The following is a 19,384-nucleotide window of genomic DNA, read 5'->3' as shown; positions in this document are numbered from 1 at the left end:
ACATAGGAACAACTAGAAAGAAAGGTCAGGAGTACCATGCAAAAGAGTTTGAATTTTTAATTCTAGAAGACAAAACAAGTACTTTTTTTTTTTAATTGTACTTTAGATGAAGGTTTACAGAAGAAATTAGTACATATACTGTTTTGTGATATTGGTTACCAACCCTACGACATGTCAACACTCCCCTTCTCGACCTCGGTTTCCCTATTACCAGCTTTCCTGTCCTCTCCAGCCTTTTTGTCCTTGCCCTGGGCTGGTGTGCCTCTTTAGTCCCATTTTGTTTTATGGGCCTGTCTAATCTTCAGCTGAAGGGTGAACCTCAGGAGTGACCTCACTACTGAGCTAAAAGGGTGTCCAGGGGCCAGATTCTGCAGTCTCTGTCAGACCAGTCAGTCAGGTCTTTTTTTTTTTTTTGAATTAGAATTTTGTTCTACATTTTTCTCCAGCTCTGTCTGGACTCTCTACTGTGATCCCTGTCAGGGCAGTTGGTGGTGGTGGCTGGGCACCATCTAGTTGTGCTGGACTCAGTCTGGTGGAGGCTGTGGTAGTTGTGGTTCATAAGTCCTTTGGACTAATCTTTCCCTTGTGTGTTTGGCTGTCTCCTTTCTCCCTTGCTCCCGAAGGGATGAGACCAGTGAAGTATCTTAGATGGCCACTCACAAGCTTTTAAGACCCCAGACACTACTCACCAAAGTAGAATGTAGAATATTTTCTTTATGAACTACATTATGCCATTTAAGCTAGATGTTCCCTGAAATGAAGCAAGTACTTCTTAAAATGAAGGCAGTGACATCAGATTTCCTTTTCAGACGAAAAACTCCAGTGGCAATATGAAAAACAGTCTGCAGAAGAAACTAGAGGCAAAAAACAGCAAAGCATTAGGTAGGCTATGATGCAGTCCTCAGGAGAATAAGTAGAACCGCAAGAATGCCAGTCACAATGGGAATGAAGAAGCTCACTAAGAGGCATTTGGGGAATCTAAAGACAGAGGATATGTTTGCTACTATATGTTTTTTTCCCTAAAAATAATTCATGTTCTTACAACTAAAAAAAACAACTACACATTAAAAATAATATGGCTTAACCCAAGAGACAGAAAGGGCCACGTAAGCCAGAGACTCCATCGGCCTGAGACCAAAAGAACTAGATGGTGCCCCACTACCACCAATCACTGCCCTGACAGGGAACGCAACAGAGAATCCCTGATGGAGCAGGAAAACAGTGGGATGCAGATCTTAAATTCTCATAAAAAGACCAGGCTTAATCGTCTGACTGAGACTGGAGGGACCCTAATGGTCATGGTCCCTGGACCCTTTGATAGCCGAAGATTGGAACCATTCCGGAAACTAACTCCACAGACAAAGATTGGCCTGGACTATAAGACAGACAATGATGCTGGTGAGGAGTGAACTTTGTGGCTCAAGTAGACACATGAGACTATGTGGGCAACTCCTGTCTAGTAACGACAGGAGCTGGTTCAATGGATGCGGGGGGAGGGGGGGAATACTCAGTGGAGAAGAGGAATGTGCTGTCACATTAAGGGGAGAGCAGCAGGGAGTGCACAGCGGGGTGTGTATGGCTTTTTGTAAGAGAGACCAACTTGATTTGTAAACTTTCACCTAAAGCACAATAAATAAATTTTTTTAAAAATATGACTTAAGAAAAATAGAGTTGGGGAAAGACCACTCAAAACCTACGCAACTTTGTAACCAAAACACTAACAAGAACAAGAAAAATCCTAATAAAAATATTAGCATAGATTAAAGGCATACTAATATATAATAATATAGGACTTTTGATAGTAAAGATGCAAGTAAAAGAAAAAAGTGTAAAGAGTAATAGAGGCTGCTAAAGTATATATAAACATGGAAAAAAAACACAAAGACCTGGAGAATTGTTTAATAAGCTCTTCCAACTCAAACGGTCAGAGTCAAAAGTAACAATGTGGGCTAAATGGACAGTATAAAACACTTCATTTTTCTGTAGCTTGCTGCTTTCAGCTGTGTTACTGTATTTTGGGTTCCGCTGCTGCCAGTTAGTTGCACAAAGCGTTAATATAATGAGAAAGTTATAAATAAATTTCCCTGTTCACAGACAGCACACAGCCAATCTGTGTTACAGATGTAAGCATTATGCAGGCTGCAACTGATGACATCTCAAGACTCAGGCAGCAGTGACGGAGAGAAAAGGTATGACTATTCCAGGTTTCGTTAGGAGTGAATGGGTAAATGCTTTTCCACTAGGAAAACAGGAAATAATAAAGTTTGAACAGGGATAATATAATGAACAGAGTTTCAGTCACGCTGAGTTTCAGATGTCTTAGAGACATTCTTATTTAGATACATACCCAGTAACCAGTTTTATCTATGGACTGGAACAGAGGAGAATGAGGTGGGCTAATAATACGAATCATCAGACCATAGTGGGCAGGGAGTTTATGGTAATGAGGGAGGAACAACTCAGAAATGGAAGGTGAAAATGGTTGCACAACTGGAAGAATGTAATTAGTAAGTAAATTGTATATGTAGAAACTGCTGAATTGGTGTATGTTTTGCTGTGCATCGTCTCAACAACAGACTAAATAAAATTTAGAAAAAAACATGAATCATCAGTACATAGGAGAAAGATGAAACCTTGGGAACAAACAAGAAATGCATTCACTCAGTTCTTACAATGTGTAGGGTCCTGTGCTGGCAGCAGGGGTATATAGTAGGAAAAACAAGACAGACATGATTCCCATTCTCACAGAGCCCACATTAAATCATGAGGAGACAAAAAAAAAAAAAAAATTAATCACGTGCGACAAAGGCAATATAATTACTCATGTGCAACAAAGGCAATATAAAAGGTACTACCAGACAGTGTAACTTAGGATCACAACCTGACTTGGTGTGGGAGGCTCAGTAACCTCCTTGAGGTACTTCTGAGGCATTCCAAACAGCATATGCAAAGGTTCCCACAGTCGAATAAACAGATGGCAGAATAAACATAGCATATAATACTGAATAAAACCAAACAAGTGGCTGGAGTATAGAAAGCAATTCGAAAGGAGGTGGAATAAACTGGAAAAGCAAAGGTAAAACCTACAGAGTCTGTGTGTTTTGTTATTTTAGTCTTTATAATAGATGGGATTTTAAATGGAAAGTTGATACAATCATATTTAAGAGGGCCCTGGACCAAACCCAATTGAAAGGCTAGCAACTAGTTGAAAATGTTACAAAGTCAAAAGAAGAGAGAATTTCAAGGGTTGCCAACAAGATCTGATGTTACAAAGAAGAATGAAGAACAAAGTGTCATTTAATAAGTGTCTAATGGATTCCCAACACTTGACACACTATATTGTACTACCATCTTATGAAGTGTTGTTATTCCCATTTTACACATGTACTAAAGTCTAGAGAGCTTACAGTATTTTGGAACCTAAATTTATATTCAGCTCTTCCCAACTCCAAATTTCATGATAGCAATTAGAAGTTACTGTCAATATAATGAGTTTCAGTGAAATGGAGATGTGTAACTTGTTGTTGTTAGTAGGTGCCATCAAGTCAGTTTTGACTCATAGTGACCCTATGTACAAAAGAACAAAACAGTGCCCAGTCCTGCACCATTCTCACAATCATTGATACGCTTCAGCCCAGTGTTGCAGCCGCTGTATCAATCCATCTCATAGAGGGTCTTCCTCTTTTTCCGCTGACCCTCTACTTTACCAAGCATGATGTCCTTTTCGAGAAACTGATCCTTCCTGATAACATGTACAAAGTATGTGAGACAAAGTCTCACCACCCTTGCTTCCAAGGAGCACTCTCTGTCTGTACAGCTTCCAAGAGAGACTTGTTTGTTCTTCTGGCAGTCCATGGTATATTCCACATTCTTCGCCAACACCATAAAGCAAAGGAATCAATTCTTCTTCAGTCTTCCTTATTCACTGCCCAGCTTTCACATGCATATGAAGTGAATGAAAACACCATGACTTGGGTCAGGTGCACCTTAGTCCTCAAAGTGACATCTTTGCTTTTTAACACTTTAAAGAGATCTTTTGCAGCAGGTTTGCCCAGTGCAATGTGTCCTTTGATTTCTTGACTGCTGCTTCCATGGACATTGATCGTGGATCCAAGTAAAATGAAGTCCTTGATAACATCTTTTCTGTTTATCATATTACTTAGTATTATTTTTGTTTTATGTTGAGGTGCAATCCATACTGAAGGCTCTAGTCTTTGATCTTCATCAGTAAGTGTTTCAAGTCCTCTTAGGCCAGCGCTAACAGAAAATTTACAGTGATGGAAATGTTCGATATCTAGACTGTCCAACAAAGTAACAACCAGCCATATACGGCTATTAAGCACTTGAACCGTAGCTAGAGCAAATGAGGAACTAAGTTTACCATTCCATTTAATTTTAATTAAAACTGACATAGCCTTGCAAAGCTAATGGCTATTGAATTTAAACATCACAGAACTAGATGGTAGTGGATTAAAAAATAACAACAAAATGAGCAAATAGAGATAAGAGTCAAGAGGCATGACGATAAAGGAAGGGACAGTGGCAGTCAGATAGGAAGGCAGAGCTGAAGTATACCTACCTGTATGTTCAAAAATTCATTCTTTAATTGATAAATATTATTATGAGTTAAATTCATGAAATTCTATGTAAGAAAAATAGTCGCACCATGTTGTTGTTGTTAGGTGCCGTCGAGTCGGTTCCGACTCCTAGCGACCCCATGCGCAACAGAACAAAACACTGCCCGGTCCAGAGCCATCCTTACAATCATTGTCATGCTCGACCTCACCATTGCAGCCACTGTATCAATCCACCTCATTGAGGGTCTTCCTCTTTTCCGCTGACGCTGTACTCTGCCAAGCATGGTGTCCTTCCCCAGGGACTGATCCCTCTTGACGACATGTCCAAAGTATGTAAGACGCAGTCTCGCCATCCTCACTCTAAGGAGCATTCTGGCTGTACTTCTTCTAAGACAGATTTGTTCGTTCTTATGGGAGTCCATGGTATATTCGACATTCTTCGCCAATGCCACAATTCAAAGGTGTCAATTCTTCTTCGGTCTTCCTTGTTCACTGTCCAGTTTTCAAATGCATTATGATGCAATTGAAAATACCACAGCTTGGGTCAGGAGCACTTTAGTCTTCAAGGTGACATCTTTGCTCTTCAACACTTTAAAGAGGTCCTTTGCAGCAGACTTGCCCAATGCGATGCGTCTTTTGTTTTCTCGACTGCCGCTTCCGAGGCTGTTGATTGTGGATCCAAGTAAAATGAAATCCTTGACAACTTCAATCTTTTCTCCATTTATCATGATGCTGCTCATTGGTCCAGCTGTGAGGATTTCTGTTTTCTTCATGTTGAGATGCAATCCATACTGAAGGCTGTGGTCTTTGATCTTCATTATTCATTAGTAAGTGCTTCAAGACTTCACTTTCAGCAAGCAAGGTTGTTATCTGTATAATGCGGGTTGTTAATGAGTCTTCCTCCAATCCTGATGCCCTGTTCTTCTTCATGCAGTCTAGCTTCTCGGATTATTTGCTCAGCATACAGATTAAATAGGTATGGTGAAAGAATACAACCCTGATGCACACCTTTCCTGACTTTAAACCAATCAGTAGCCCCTTGTTCTGTCTGAACAACTGCCTCTTGATCTACGTAAAGGTCCCTCATGAGCACAATTAAGTGTTCTGGAATTCCCATTCTTCGCAACATTATCCATAATTTGTTATGATCCACACAGTCGAATGCCTTTGTAGAGTTAACAAAACAGAGGTGAACATCCTTCTAGTATTCTCTGCTTTCAGCCAGGATCCATCTGACACCAGCAATGATAACCCAGGTTCCACGTCCTCTTCTGAAACTGGCCTGAATTTCTGGCAGTTCCCTGTCCATATACTGCTGCAGCCGTTTTTGAATGATCTTCAGCAGAATTTTGCTTGCGTGTGATACTAATGATATTATTCTATAATTTCCACATTCGGCTGGATCACCTTTCTTGGGAATAGGCATAAATACGGATCTCTTTCAGTCGGATGGCCAGGAAGCTGTCTTCTATATTTCTTGGCATAGACGAGTGAGCACCTCCAGGGCTGCTTGTTGAAACATCTCAATTGATATTCCATCAATTCCTGGAGCCTTGTTTTTGGCCAATGCCTTCAGAGCTGCTTGGACTTCTTCCTTCAGTACCATCGGTTCCTGATCATATGTCCCCACGTGTCTGGCAATTTGTCGTACTGTGGGGGCTTGCGTGTTGCTGTGATGCTGGAAGCTATGCCACCGGTATTTAGATACCAGCAGGGTCACCCATGGAGGACAGGTTTCAGCTGAGCTTCCAGACTAAGACAAACTAGGAAGGACCCAGCAGTCTACTTCTGAAAAGCATTAGCCAGTGAAAACCTCGTGAATAGCAGCAGAACACTGTCTGATACAGTGCTAGAAGATGAGCCCCCCAGGTTGGAAGGCACTCAAAAGATGACTGGGGAAGAGCTGCCTCCTCAAAGTAGGGTCGACCTTAACGACGTGGATGGAGTAGAGCTTTCGGGACCTTCATTTGCTGATGTGGCGTGACTCAAAATGAGAAGAAACAGCTGCAAACATCCATTAATAATCGGAACCTGGAATGTACGAAGTATGAATCTAGGAAAACTGGAAATCATCAAAAATGAAATGGAACGCATAAACATCGACATCCTAGGCATTAGTGAGCTGAAATGGACTGGTATTGGCCATTTTGAATCGGACAATCATATGGTCTACTATGCCGGGAATGACAACTTGAAGAGGAATGGTGTTACACTCATCGCCAAAAAGAACGTTTCAAGATCTATCCTGAAGTACAGCGCTGTCACTGATAGGATAATATCCATACGCCTACAAGGATGACCAGTTAATACAACTATTATTCAAATTTTCACACCAACCACTAGGGCCAAAGATGAAGTTGCACCATAAGCTTACAAATCACAGATTTCCTTTATCCATTATCACTTACTTTTCCTGACAAACTTCAATTTCTGTTAAACATTCCTTATAAGCAAATAATATCAGAGAATGCTAACATGTTGTATACCTATAATGGGAGCCTGCTTGGTGTCACACTCATGAGGAAATTAAAGAAAACTATCCCCGAAACTAAAGAGATTAAGGATAAATACATAAGTCAAAATGCTAATAGAGAGAACTCTAACAAGGCCGAGGGTAAAGGCTTGATCCTTTTTTGTAGGTTACTATGCTTTGCTCACTTGTACTAGGTTTTAAAATGCATCCCTAGGTCTAACACACAAATAAAAGCGAATACTCTGAACTATTTACAAAAGAGAACCTAGTCAGAGCATGGATGAATTTAATAATGCCACCACAAAGACAAGTCAAAGTGACATCTCATTTACAGAACAATTTTTTGGATACTGACATGACTATCATATGTACCCCTCTTTTTGATACTCATAAAAAAGGGCTAGTTTTAAAAAAAAGAAACAACTCTGAAGAAGAAATCTATGACTTGTTGAATTATCAGTGCTAAATTTTATGAGCTCCTACAAAAACCATGTTTTAAACATTTTCATAGTACAAGAGCGCAAAAACCAAAGACCAACCTGGAAACATATTAGTCATATTTCATTTATCAAGCTTTTATTCCTGTGCCAGACCTGTACATTACCTATAATTATATGGTCAACTCATAAACATAAAGAGGAAATGGGAGTCCAAAAAGAAAATTCAGAAAAAGAGAGGGTCGATGAGAGCTGCTAGAGAAAAGGTTTATTTGGAACAAAGAATAGAAATGGTGAAGAAAGCTTAATCTCGTAGCCTTGAAATAAAATAAGATACTTTATCCACTAAACTTCAGAAGTCATTTCCTTTTGTTAATTCAAGAATTTGCTATTTGTGTAGTTAATGCTAAATAAGGTGCTAAGTGGAAACAAATAAGTATAAAACATCTAATAAAACTTTATTTTTTTTCCTGAGTAATTTCATAATACTGTAATTGTTCAAACCCCTGTTGATGAACCTCAATCATTATGAAATTGCTACCTGATTAGAAAAATTATGTTGAATTGTTTTGACTCATATTTTATATGTAAATTAATTAAAAATGATGGAATAAAACTAAGAAAACTGGAGCAGGGTACCATTAAAATCTCTAAGTCTGACCTTTGTAATTTTTAAATAAAAATCTGAAACATTTTTATTAAATTGTAAATATTTTTAGGAGCCCTGATGCTGCAGTGGTTAAGCACTGTTAGCCAAAAGGTCAGCAGTTCAAACCCACCAGCCACTACAAGTGACAAAAATGTGGCAGTCGCTTCCGTAATGATTTAAAGCCTTGGAAACTCTATGGGGCAGTTCTACTTGGTCCTATAGGGTTTCTATGAGTCAGAGCTGACTCAACGGCAGCAGATTTGGTTTTTGGTTTGGGTAAGTATTTTTAATAAAGACTGTAATTTTTTTAATTGTAAAAAATTTAATAAATCCATATGCTGGAAGAGATGTGCACACGTGTGCACACGTACCTGCGTGCGCACACACATACACAAAATCCCCTTGGGAGAATATACAAGAAAATGAAGGCGTAGGGGGTGGGGGGTAGAGAGAGGGAAGGCTTACTTTCAGTTTTATACCTTTCGGTACAGTGTGAATTTTTAAGCAAATATATTAATGCAGTGTCTTCAGAGCTTTTTAAAAACTTTTAAGAATTTTAGCTGAGTTTTTTTTTTTATCAACTTACAACTAGATGTTCCCCCTACATAAAACCTGAACTTGGAAAACAGCTCTTTTTAGCCCTTATGTAACTTGATCAGAAGCACAAAAATCTGAGTTACTAAAGACTGGTAAGGTATCAAGCTCTTTTCTTCTTAGAACTTCCGTTTCCTAGATTCCTTTCCTAGGTCACTGACCCACTGTTGCCCTCTCTTGGATCCTACCTACTATCTAGTAATAGTAATAATTACTTGTTGTTGTTGTTGCTAGGTGCCATCAAGTCAATTCCAACTCACAGCGACCCTATGTCCCGTGCCACCCTCACAATCGTTGCTATGTTTGGACCATTGTTGCAGTCACTGTGTCAATCTCTTTGAGGTTCTCCTCTGTTTCACAGGCCTTCTACTTTACCAAGCATGATGTTCTTCTCCAGGGACTGATTCCTCCTGATAACATGTTCAAACTTTGTAATTACTTAATACCCTGTTTGTTAACTGCCTATCAAATCCCTCAAAGTCAATAATTCACTCCTTTTCCATATTCCTCATCCTTCATTCAACCCCATTTACTTCAACCTCAATCTCAAGCTCGGCAGATGATCTTGTCTCCAACTATACCAAAATGATTCAGGCCATCTAGTATGAACTCCAAGGAGTGCTGGTGGTGCAGTGTTTAAGCACTCAGCTGCCAACTGAAAGATTGGTGATTCAAACCCACCAGCAGCTCTGCAGGAGGAAGAGGTAGCAGTCTGCTTCTGTAAAGATTTACAGCCTTGGAAACCTTGTGGGGCAGTTCTACTGTCCTATAGGGTCACTATGAGTCGGAATCAACTCTACAGGAACAGGTTTGGTTTGGTGGTATGAACGCCACTACTAAACCATGTCTGGCTCCATGGCCTGCTCACCTACATCTGCCTTTTTTTTTTTGATGTCCCTCCTTTCCTTTTAATCCTTCTTCTTTCTACCTCTTCTAGGGCTCATCACATTAAGCATGCACCTTCTTAAAGTTCCCTCTCCTAGCTTCTCTTTTTTAATTCTAAAGGATATCCACACCTTTCCCTACCCTAAAAAGAACTTACCCCAACTGTAAACCGCTGGAGCTAACTATTCTTTGTCCTTTCTTCCACAGATTTCTCTAATAAGGAATTGATATTCATTGTCTCTACTGCTGCATCAACACCTACTCTTTTATTCTACTTGTTCATTCACATATTCCTTCTTCAAACCCTCCTTAGCGTCTGATTATATACCAGGTATTTGGGACATAACAATAACCAAGAAAAATAATTTACATTTCTTTTGCAATCTTATTTTCATCACTTGAGTCTTCACTGTAGTTACTCTTAAAGGTCATCAATATTCTTCTAATGACCAATTCCATTAGTGTCTATCTTCTTAAACCTCATCCTTATAACCCTTTCTTCAGCTATCAACTTGACTCAAAAATTCTAACGCTAGCTTCTTTTCCAAGTATATTCCCAAATTTATTCGTTAAACAGTTATAATGGAATGTCTCAAGTTCATCAAATTCACTGTCTAAAACCAAACTCACTTTCTTCCGCCACTTCTTTCAACCAGCAAATTTAGTCCTACTTTCCTACTTTCGTTAATAATGTAGTTATGTTTCTATTAGATCACCAGGTTCAGTTATCCTTTATGCTTCCATTTTGTCATAAGTCAGCTTCTCTTTTCAACTTCTTAAAAATGTCTCTATTTCCATTCACTTTCAAATCCTTATAACCTATAATACAACAAAAGCAGTATTCTCCTACCCACAATTTCCACTCCTTCCAAATCACCCAGTACATTATCCCCAGATCAATCAGTGGTTGCGGAGGCCACTGGCGGTTCAGTGGCAGAATTCTCGCCTTCCACGCAGGAGACCAGGGTTTGATTCTCGACCAGTGAACCCCATGTGCAGCCACCACCCACCTACCAACGCTGGCCTGCATGCTGCTATGCTGCTGAACGGGTTTTAACAGCACTTTCAGACTAACACGGGCTAGAAGGAAGCTCTGACGATCTAATTCTGAAAATCAGCTAATGAAAACCCTATGTATGGATCACAAGATGAATGGATGGTGCAGTTCCAGACAATGTTGCTTTCTCTGTACATGGGACTGTCATCAGTGGGAAGGCAGACTCAACAGAACAACTATCATTGTTCCCCCAAAGGAAACAATGATAGCTGTTCTGTTGAGTCAGCGCCATTTACAACCTCATACGTGACTTTCTTTCCTGCCTGAACTCTTACACGACCTCTTTCCAAGTTAACAGGTTAAAAAATAAATAAATAATCTCTCCTCTTTTCTAAGTAGAGTCATATTCCCTCATATATCCTTGGGAACGTTAAACTATTAATAATCCGATTTTCTTCCCCTTTGAATCTTCAACCTTTCCCTCTTTCCTAGCTTGCTCATTTGGACCCAAAATAAATTCTTCCTCAAACCTAAATTCTCTTCTAGCTTTCATCCTCTCTCTACTTTTATCCAAAGCTTTTAACAGCAGTCTATGCTCAATGCCTGGCCAACATCTACAATGTCTGAGCAACCCACTGCATCCTGGGTTTCTTCACCACCATTACAACAAACTGCTACTGCCGAAGTAGCTAGAACTCTCCTGATCCCTCTGCAATATCCAGACACTGCTGACTCCTTCCTCCTTCTTAAAATTCTCTTAAACCTGAGATCACTCTGTTAATTTTCCAACTATCTCTGATTATTCACTCTTAAACAACCTTTACAGCCTTCTCATTCTCTGTCTCTTATATGCAGTGTTCTCTGGGCTTCTGTACTAAGCCCTCTTCTCATGTTATCTCTGTAAGATGCCACTCAGTTTTATGGTTTAAACTACTACCTAATACAGTGAAATAAGTAACACTCAAATCTTTAGCCCAAGCTCAGATCTCTCTTCTGAACTCCAAATAGAATCAATTACCTGTTGGCCATATTCCCTTAGATGTCCCATGACTACTTTAAATTCTGCATGCCCAAAACAGACATCATCACCACTCCCCCAAATCTGCTTTTCCTATATCTCTTAGGGTAAAAAGTGTATTTCTAACAATCCAGACGATGCTAATACTGCTAATTCAAGACCCACATTTTGAGAATCACTGCTCAAATATATGTTGCCTTTTCCTACCTTCAGCCTATCAAGCTCTTCTGCTATCTCCTAAGCCATGATATCTATGCAGCAAGCATTGTTAGTGTTTCACAGCTGTCCTTCCAACTGAACTTACAATCTTGCAACATAACCTTCCAAACATTAATTACCAACTGAAAAGAGAAGACTAGAGATGAAATGGTCATCCCAGCTAACTGGAAGTTCCTTGAGAAGAAGGATAGTATTTCCCACGTACTTCCAGAACTGAGCTTTGCCCAAGAAGGTGCTCAATAAATATTTGCTGAATAGACGGCACTATCATCCACCCAGTCAGTCACCTATGCCAGAAACCACGGCACGACTCATCTCTTTCTTCCTGTAATCAAATAGTCACCAAGTCTTACCTTCTATGTCCTAAATAAATTTCATATCCAGTCCTCCCTCCTTCCTCTTCATTTTCACTGTTACTGCATTCTTTCAGGTCCTTATTTCTCACATGAATTACCATAACTATTTCTAAATGCATCCCCACGTCTAGATGCACCCATTATATTTTATTATGTACAATACTATCAGGCTGATCTTTCTAAAATGGTAAATGAGACAATGCCATTCTCCTCCTTAAAAGCAAGAGTTTCCCATGGACTTTAGGGAGAAAAATTAACTTCTTCATACGATCTGCAAGCCCCTCTACAATCTAGCCGCGATCTGATCACTCTCCCCCTTTCCAGCCTATCCTCCTACCCTCCAGCCATGCTGAACTACTTTATACTTTAGTTCCTTCAATGGCTTGTATACTCTCATGCCTCTGTGGTTTTGAACATAAGGCTCTCTATCTGGAGCACTCCTCCACACTGGCTAATACTCATCCCCCTGGGACACAGAAAAAGCATCATTCCAACCAGGAAGTTTTCTTTCAGTGACATTCTTTTCCCCCAACTCTGTTGTTGTTAGATGCTGTCCACGACAACAGAACGAAACACTGCCCAGTCCTGTGCCATCCTCACAGTCATTGCTATGTTTGAGCCCACTGCTGCTGCCACTGTGTCAACCCATCTCGTTGAGGGTGTTCCTCTTTTTCACTGACTCTCTGCTTTACCAAGCATGATGTCCTTCTCCAGGGACTGGGCTCCCTGATAACACATTCGGAGCATAACATGCCCAGGCATAGTTTAGATTAACTTTGTCTCCTGCCATGTGCTCTTTAAATACTGTGTTTAGCTTGATAATAGTATGTATCACACTGCATTATAATTGTTTTTTATCTCACTTAAGTTCCTTGGAGATAATAATCATGTCTTATGTATAGTTTAAAAAAAAAAAAACCATTGCCGTCCAGTCAATTACAACTCACAGGGACCCTATAGACAGAGTAGAGCTGCCCCACAGAGTATATAAGGAGCAGCTGGTGGATTCAAGCTGCCAACCTGTTTAGTTAGCAGCCTTAGTATGCCGTAGATCTTAAAAACTGTGCCACTAGGGCACCACGTATAGTCAGTACTAGGTAAATTAACAGATACTCAACTGAAAGTTATTAAATACATTTCTTGCTATTCTCTAAACAGTGGCTCTCAAACTTTGTTACTTGCCATCCAGTCAATTCCAACTTACAGTGACCCCACGTATGCAGAGTAGAAAGATTTTCAAGGCTGTGACCTTTCCAAAGCAGATCACCAGGCATGTCTTCCGAGGTGCATCTGGGTGGGTTCAAACCACCAACCTTTCAACTACCAGTAATCATTTAACCGGCTGTGCCACAACCCAGGGACGCCTCTCAAACTTTTATATCAGAATCACCTGGAAGACCTAAAAAACTCAGATTGCTTGGTCCCATCACCAGAGTTTGGGATTCAGTTGGTCCAGGGTGAAGGTACAAGTTCTTGGAAGATGCTGATGGTGCTGGTCAAGGAACCACTTTGAGAATCTGTGCTCCAAATATACAGTGCCTCTTGCTACCTCCAGGCTTATAAGGTTTCTTCTCCCAGAGGCCTCTTGTACATTCCCCCAACTCTGCCTACGATCCCTGGTGGTGCGGTGGTTACACACTCAGCTGCTAACCAAAAGGTCAGCGGTTCGAACCCAACAGTTGCTGCATGGGAGAAAGATGCGGCAATCTGCCTCCTAAAGATTCCAGCCTTGAAAAGCCTATGGGGCAGTTCTACTCTGTCGTATATGAGCTGGAAATTGACTCAACAGCACACAACAACTCTGCCTACCGCAATCTTATCTTTGTAGACCCAGCTCAATTGCCACCTCCTTCATAAACCTTTCTATAATCCCAGATGAAACTGACTTTGCTCTTTCCTCAATTTCAGTCACACTTTGTACATATTATTCATATGATACTCATACTCATTACATGCTAACTTATTTCAGTTATAGGCATTTTGCCTTATTTCCCTTACTTAAATGAAGGTAGGGAACCTGCCTGAATCATTTTGCCTCCTACAACAGGGAGCACAATAACCAGGGAACAGCAGACGAAGTCTGTATGTATTTGTGGATATGAATAAATCCCTGTTGCTGCCCTCCGATTTCTGGGTCTTACCTGCTTCATCCTTCTGGCCTGAGCTGACTCCTTACACTGCCTCAGACTTCTGCCTGTGATCCTCCCCAATCTGTCTGCCCCTCTTTGCTGGCTGCTCCTTCTCAGCTTCTTTACCTTACCTTCACTCACTCACTCTGAGCCTTTTAAATTTTCTCATCCACTATGGGACATAACGGGAGACAAAATTTTCTCTTCATGGCTGCTATAAATTTTAATTCTGCTGGTCATAACACAGGTTACCTGCTTTTTTTTTCTTAAAGGAGACTTTCTTTTTTAAAAAATCTGAACTAGAATCTTATGAACAACTCTAAGTGCAGTGATTTCAGAAAGCAGTAAATTTAAGTTCTATTTATTAATCATGACAAAGACAGTTTTAATAAAAAGTTTAAAAGCACCAAGATCCTTCATAAGACTTAAGGTTATCTTAAGAAACAAAGTTTAAAACAGAGAACCACCATCTTTATGTAAACAACCAGAGCAAAATCCGTATTAATCTATTGCAAGAAAAACAAATACAAAAACCTGACCATGTTCCTGAATTCCAAGCACAGACTAAAAACTATTTCTGATACTGAAAATTTAACTAAGTTTCTAAAAATGCCCCAGCAAAATTTACTCCTTCAAAAAGTGCTCAGACTATGTTTTCAAAGACACAGACCTAAATATTCTTATACTTGATTAATTTATTCTTTTTCTATTCTTCTGCAAGACAGTAACGCTAAAATTATCTAAAATCACATGACTACCTAAGGAAAAAATCATGAGAACGAAGGCATCTATTTACTTATTTTATCATGTACAACTGACCAGTAGTGGTTTAGAAAAAAATCCCTGGGTGCTCAGTACTCACAGAATTGTATGTGTGTGTGTGTGTGTGTGTGTGTGTGTGTGTGCATATGTGTGTACACACATGCATATATATAATCTTCATCCTACCAGTACGTCCAACAATTTAAAAAATCAAATGAGAACAGGAGAAGGCAAAATTTAACTCAAGAAAAAAAAAAAAAGAAGTAACATATCTTTTAAGGCAGCAACTAAAATTAATATCTGTTAGTAAAGGTCTAGGGTCACTATAAGTCAGAACGGATTCGAAGGCAATGGATGTGGTTTAGTTTGGTAAAAGTACTTGACAGATTCAATTCAATTTTATAAGCTTTTTGACTGATACTGTAAAATCTCATCCCAAAATATATGTTCATGATAATAGGAGTAATAACAGATTTTCAAAAGGGGGTAAAACTTTTCATAATTGCATGTTCACCTAACTAGAAAAATGAACCAGGCCATGCCAAGGCCCAATTTACTTGAGTTCATCAATATCCCATATTGGCTTAAGAGGGCCAATACTGTCACTGGCAGAGTTGACCTGTAAGTATGGTCTTGATACTTTCAAACCAGTGCTATATTCAGCAGATCAAAATAACCCTGAAGTTGCGGAGCCACGCTGTCAATGAGAATTATGCAGGTTCTGAAATGCTATTGAGAAAATGGAAATGGAAGAGAGAAGAGCCAAGGGTGAATCAGAAAGTAAATACTGAAAAGGAAACCGGTAAGAAGAGGAAAATAATGGCCTGGGAAAAAAAAAAAAAAACAATGTTATATTGTAAACCTTCAAAGATTTTAAAAAATTAGGCAACACTGAGTACCAGGAATACAAGATTTTTAAGAGCTAGAAGACTCCCTACATTCAATCTGTTGCTCAAAAAAAAGGGGAGGTGGGGAATGCACCACAGGAAAAAAAGGATTTGGAAACTAGACGCTCCGCTATATAACACAGAAACAAAAGATTAGATCATTGTTGCTCAAAACGTAGCATCTATAGATCCAGGTAAAAACAAAGCATTTGCTGTTAATAGACAAAGACCTTCAAGATCCTGACCTTCAAGTCAAATAGTGCATATGGAAATTTTACTGAAGCACTGAACTGCAATTCCTAACTCCAAAAGACTATGCCAACAAAAAGACTAAATGGCTATGATTTTTCTAAATTGTTTTCTGTAACAGTCTGGAAAAGCCTAAGTTTTGTGACTTCAGGGCCTCGAGTTGTCTGAGTTGCCTCCCAAGTTAGCAGGGAAAAACTTCCTCTACCTATCAAAATCACTAATCATTTACTAACTCTGAACCTAATTTGTATTTTAAATACACCCGTTAAACACGCTTAATCATTTGCTCTGTATTTTAAATAATGTCTGACTTACTTGAACAAGCTATCATCATTTTCTTCCCTCACAATCATCACCAAATTGTTGAGTTAGAATCCCCATAATTTCTGTCTTCACCCACCACTCTATTTTAAAATATTTAAATTTTACATATAATGTGGAATATAACGCAATCAAACGGTGCAAGAAATCACCCAAAGCCAGTCTAAAAAAATCGCCTGACAACTGTTCAGACTCTTAGAAAAAGCGGTAACAACTGAATCACACGTCCCAATATCTGATACACACGGAAGAGCACTGCGAACCTTTCTACTGTGTATGCAATTCTTGATTACAAAGAGGAAACTAGACCGGCAGCCCGGAGCAAGAGAACCGGTAAGGTAACAGGCTAGAAGGGCGTTGATTTCTTGGCTGCAGCGACAGAGGCGGGAGACACACCCCTAGCGTCGGTCTCAAACACTACAGCAGCGAATTCTACCTAGGGATTAATGTGAGAGTAAGGAAAAACAAATTTAAATCGCCATGATTCAAAAACCACCACCAGCCAGCCACCCCGAGATCAAGATTTACGAAGGTTAACAAAGAAAATGGAAAATCCTAGGAAGTAAGGAACTGTTAACACTATTCCCATTTATCCGAAACCAAGTTGCCCTGTGTTTTCACGACTATACACCTGGAACCATTCCGGCTGGCCAGTGCAGAGAAAAACAGCAGCAGAGAAACCCCGTAAGGCTGGAAACAGCAGCCAAAGAAATACTAACGCCAGAGGGGGGACGTGAGCGGCAGGATTCCTGCCAAGACTCCCCGCTCGAAAAGTGTGAGTGGGAGAAACACCAGCTCTGCAGAGAGCGAGTCTTATATAAAGCGCCATTTGCCACATATTATTATTTCCATAGGACTGGGAATACCCCCAAGCGTAAGGAGGAGTGTGGGGTGGAAGCGGGGCTCCAGGGGGAGGAGGTGCTGGCGAGCAAAGCCGCGGGGGACGCGGGGCTCGCGGAGCGCCAGGCTGTGGGGGGAGGGGTCGGAGCAGGGGCGGAATCCCGGCGGCCGCAGGGGGCGGCGGCGGAGGGGCGCCCCGCAGAGGCCCGGGGGACTGGGGACGCCTCCGGGGGCGAGGCGCGGCGGCCGCGGGGACAGAGGTGGCGGGCGCCCGACAGCGGCCCCGGGGCGGACGAGAGGCCCCGCGGCCGCAGCGCCGGAAGGGCCGCCGTCCTGTCAAGCAGCGGGCCCGCCACCCTCGCCGGCCGCCAACGCACCAGGGCTGCTGCGGGCTCGCTGGGACCGGCTGGGGCATGGGCCCGACCCGGATCTCTCGAATTTTCCAGGGGTGGAAGCCGACCCGGGTGTCGGGGCTCGCCCCCGCACCCAGCGCGGTAAGCGGCCGGCGGGCAGGCGGGCGGGCGGGCGGGCGGGCGGGCGGACGGGCGAGGGCCGGTGCACTGGGGAAGCCGAAGGTCTCACCATTTTGCTCGGCGGGTCGGCGGCTCGCTCGGCGCAGGAGTGTGTCGGCGCTCAGACGGGCTCCCGCAGGAAGCGGCGGCGGCGGCGGCCCAGCTGCGCCTGGCTCGGGCGGCTGCGGTCCTCGGGACGCCCGCGGGGGAGGGGGTGCAGGGCGGGGGAGGGCAGGCGGCGCCGCGGGGCCCGCGCCGGCCGGGTGACTGGGCGCGCGAGGGAGCGGACGGGGGGAGAGAAGAAAATAAGATCGAGATTCAGAGCGAGGGAGGAGAGATGGAGACCGAAAGGAGGGGGAGAGGGGGAAAGGGGATCAGGCGGCTCCGCGGCTGCAGCCTCGCGCTCGCGCCCGCGCCGGAGTCGTGACGGACTCACTGCAGTGGCTCGCGCTGACCCGCAACCTCAAGGCACGAAAAAGGGGGAGGGCGCGAGAGGGAGGGGAAAGCGGAGCGCGGCGGCGTGCGGGGCGGAGGGCGGGGGCGCGCAAGCCGGGGCGGGGGCGGGGCTTCCGTGAGCGCCGCACATCCGGGAACCCGCGCGCCGAGCTCGGCGCCGGCCTCCGCAGCGCTCTGCGAGACTCTGGTTGGGGAGCGCGGAGCGCGCGGACCACGTTCGCCCCTGACCGGCCGCCGCTTGCGTGCGCGGCGGGGGGGGGTGGGGGACAGGGGCGGGGGTGCGGACGTCTCTGACGTCGCGTGGCGTAGCCCTTCCTGTCACGTGGCTCGAGGCGGGCGGGGAGGAAGGTAAGGGAGGGGAGGGAGGGGGAAGGAGGAAATGCAGGGTTCCCCGGGAGGCCGGAAATGCGAGGGGTCCCGAGCGGTGGGGGAAGGGAGGCTATGCGTCCAAGAGTTGGAGCTTCGCGGGGGAGGTGGAACAGGCGTTAAGGTGTCAGAACCACCCGGACACTATATCAAATAAAAAGGAAAAATCCTAGCCCTGGGGCTAAAGGGAATCAGTTTCCTTTTGAGGGAAGGTTATCTTTCTTTTTTTTTTTTTTTTATCTTTCTATCTGTGTACTTACTTGGGCCCACTACGGAACTGCACGGCGCATTTGGACTTACCACCCCAGTGCAAACATCCGCAGGCCCACACTCCTGCTTGAATTGGCAGTCCGGAGCCTGGGTTGGAAAGACAGGGAGGGGAGCCGAAGCTGGCCTCGGCTTGAAGCGTGGGGAGCCCAGCACAGCCGAGCGGAGGGGCTGCTTCTCACTCCCGCAGAGATTTTCCCACTCACCTCTGTATTTTCCTTAAACTTCCAGACTGCCTTTTGACGGAGTGCAGCAGTGTTTGCTTTTGAAAGTTAACCCGAAAACAGATTGCCTGCTTGGCCTTTTAGTAGGCTATGGATGAGTTGTACCCTTTCTGGTGACGAATAGCGTTCCCAGAAAATTCAGAATACAATGGGACACGGAGTCCAG

General features: G+C 42.8%; 1 protein-coding gene across 1 annotated transcript in view; it reads right to left on the bottom strand.

Moving 5' to 3' along the window:
• Positions 1-18,424, bottom strand: part of PPP3R1 (protein phosphatase 3 regulatory subunit B, alpha) — a 74,176-nt gene extending 55,752 nt beyond the window's left edge. The window contains exon 1 of the mRNA XM_049856425.1: positions 17,976-18,424. Coding sequence (XP_049712382.1) covers positions 17,976-17,978 — 3 coding nt within the window. The 5' untranslated portion in view covers positions 17,979-18,424. The remainder of the gene's footprint in view (positions 1-17,975) is intronic.
• Between the last annotated feature and the right edge of the window lie 960 nt (positions 18,425-19,384).

The sequence above is a fragment of the Elephas maximus genome, chromosome 17, assembly GCF_024166365.1.
Source record: "Elephas maximus indicus isolate mEleMax1 chromosome 17, mEleMax1 primary haplotype, whole genome shotgun sequence".
NCBI classification, from domain to species: Eukaryota; Metazoa; Chordata; class Mammalia; order Proboscidea; family Elephantidae; genus Elephas; species Elephas maximus.
Note: the sequence above shows the minus strand (reverse complement) of the source record. Positions and strands in the feature narration are given on the sequence as shown.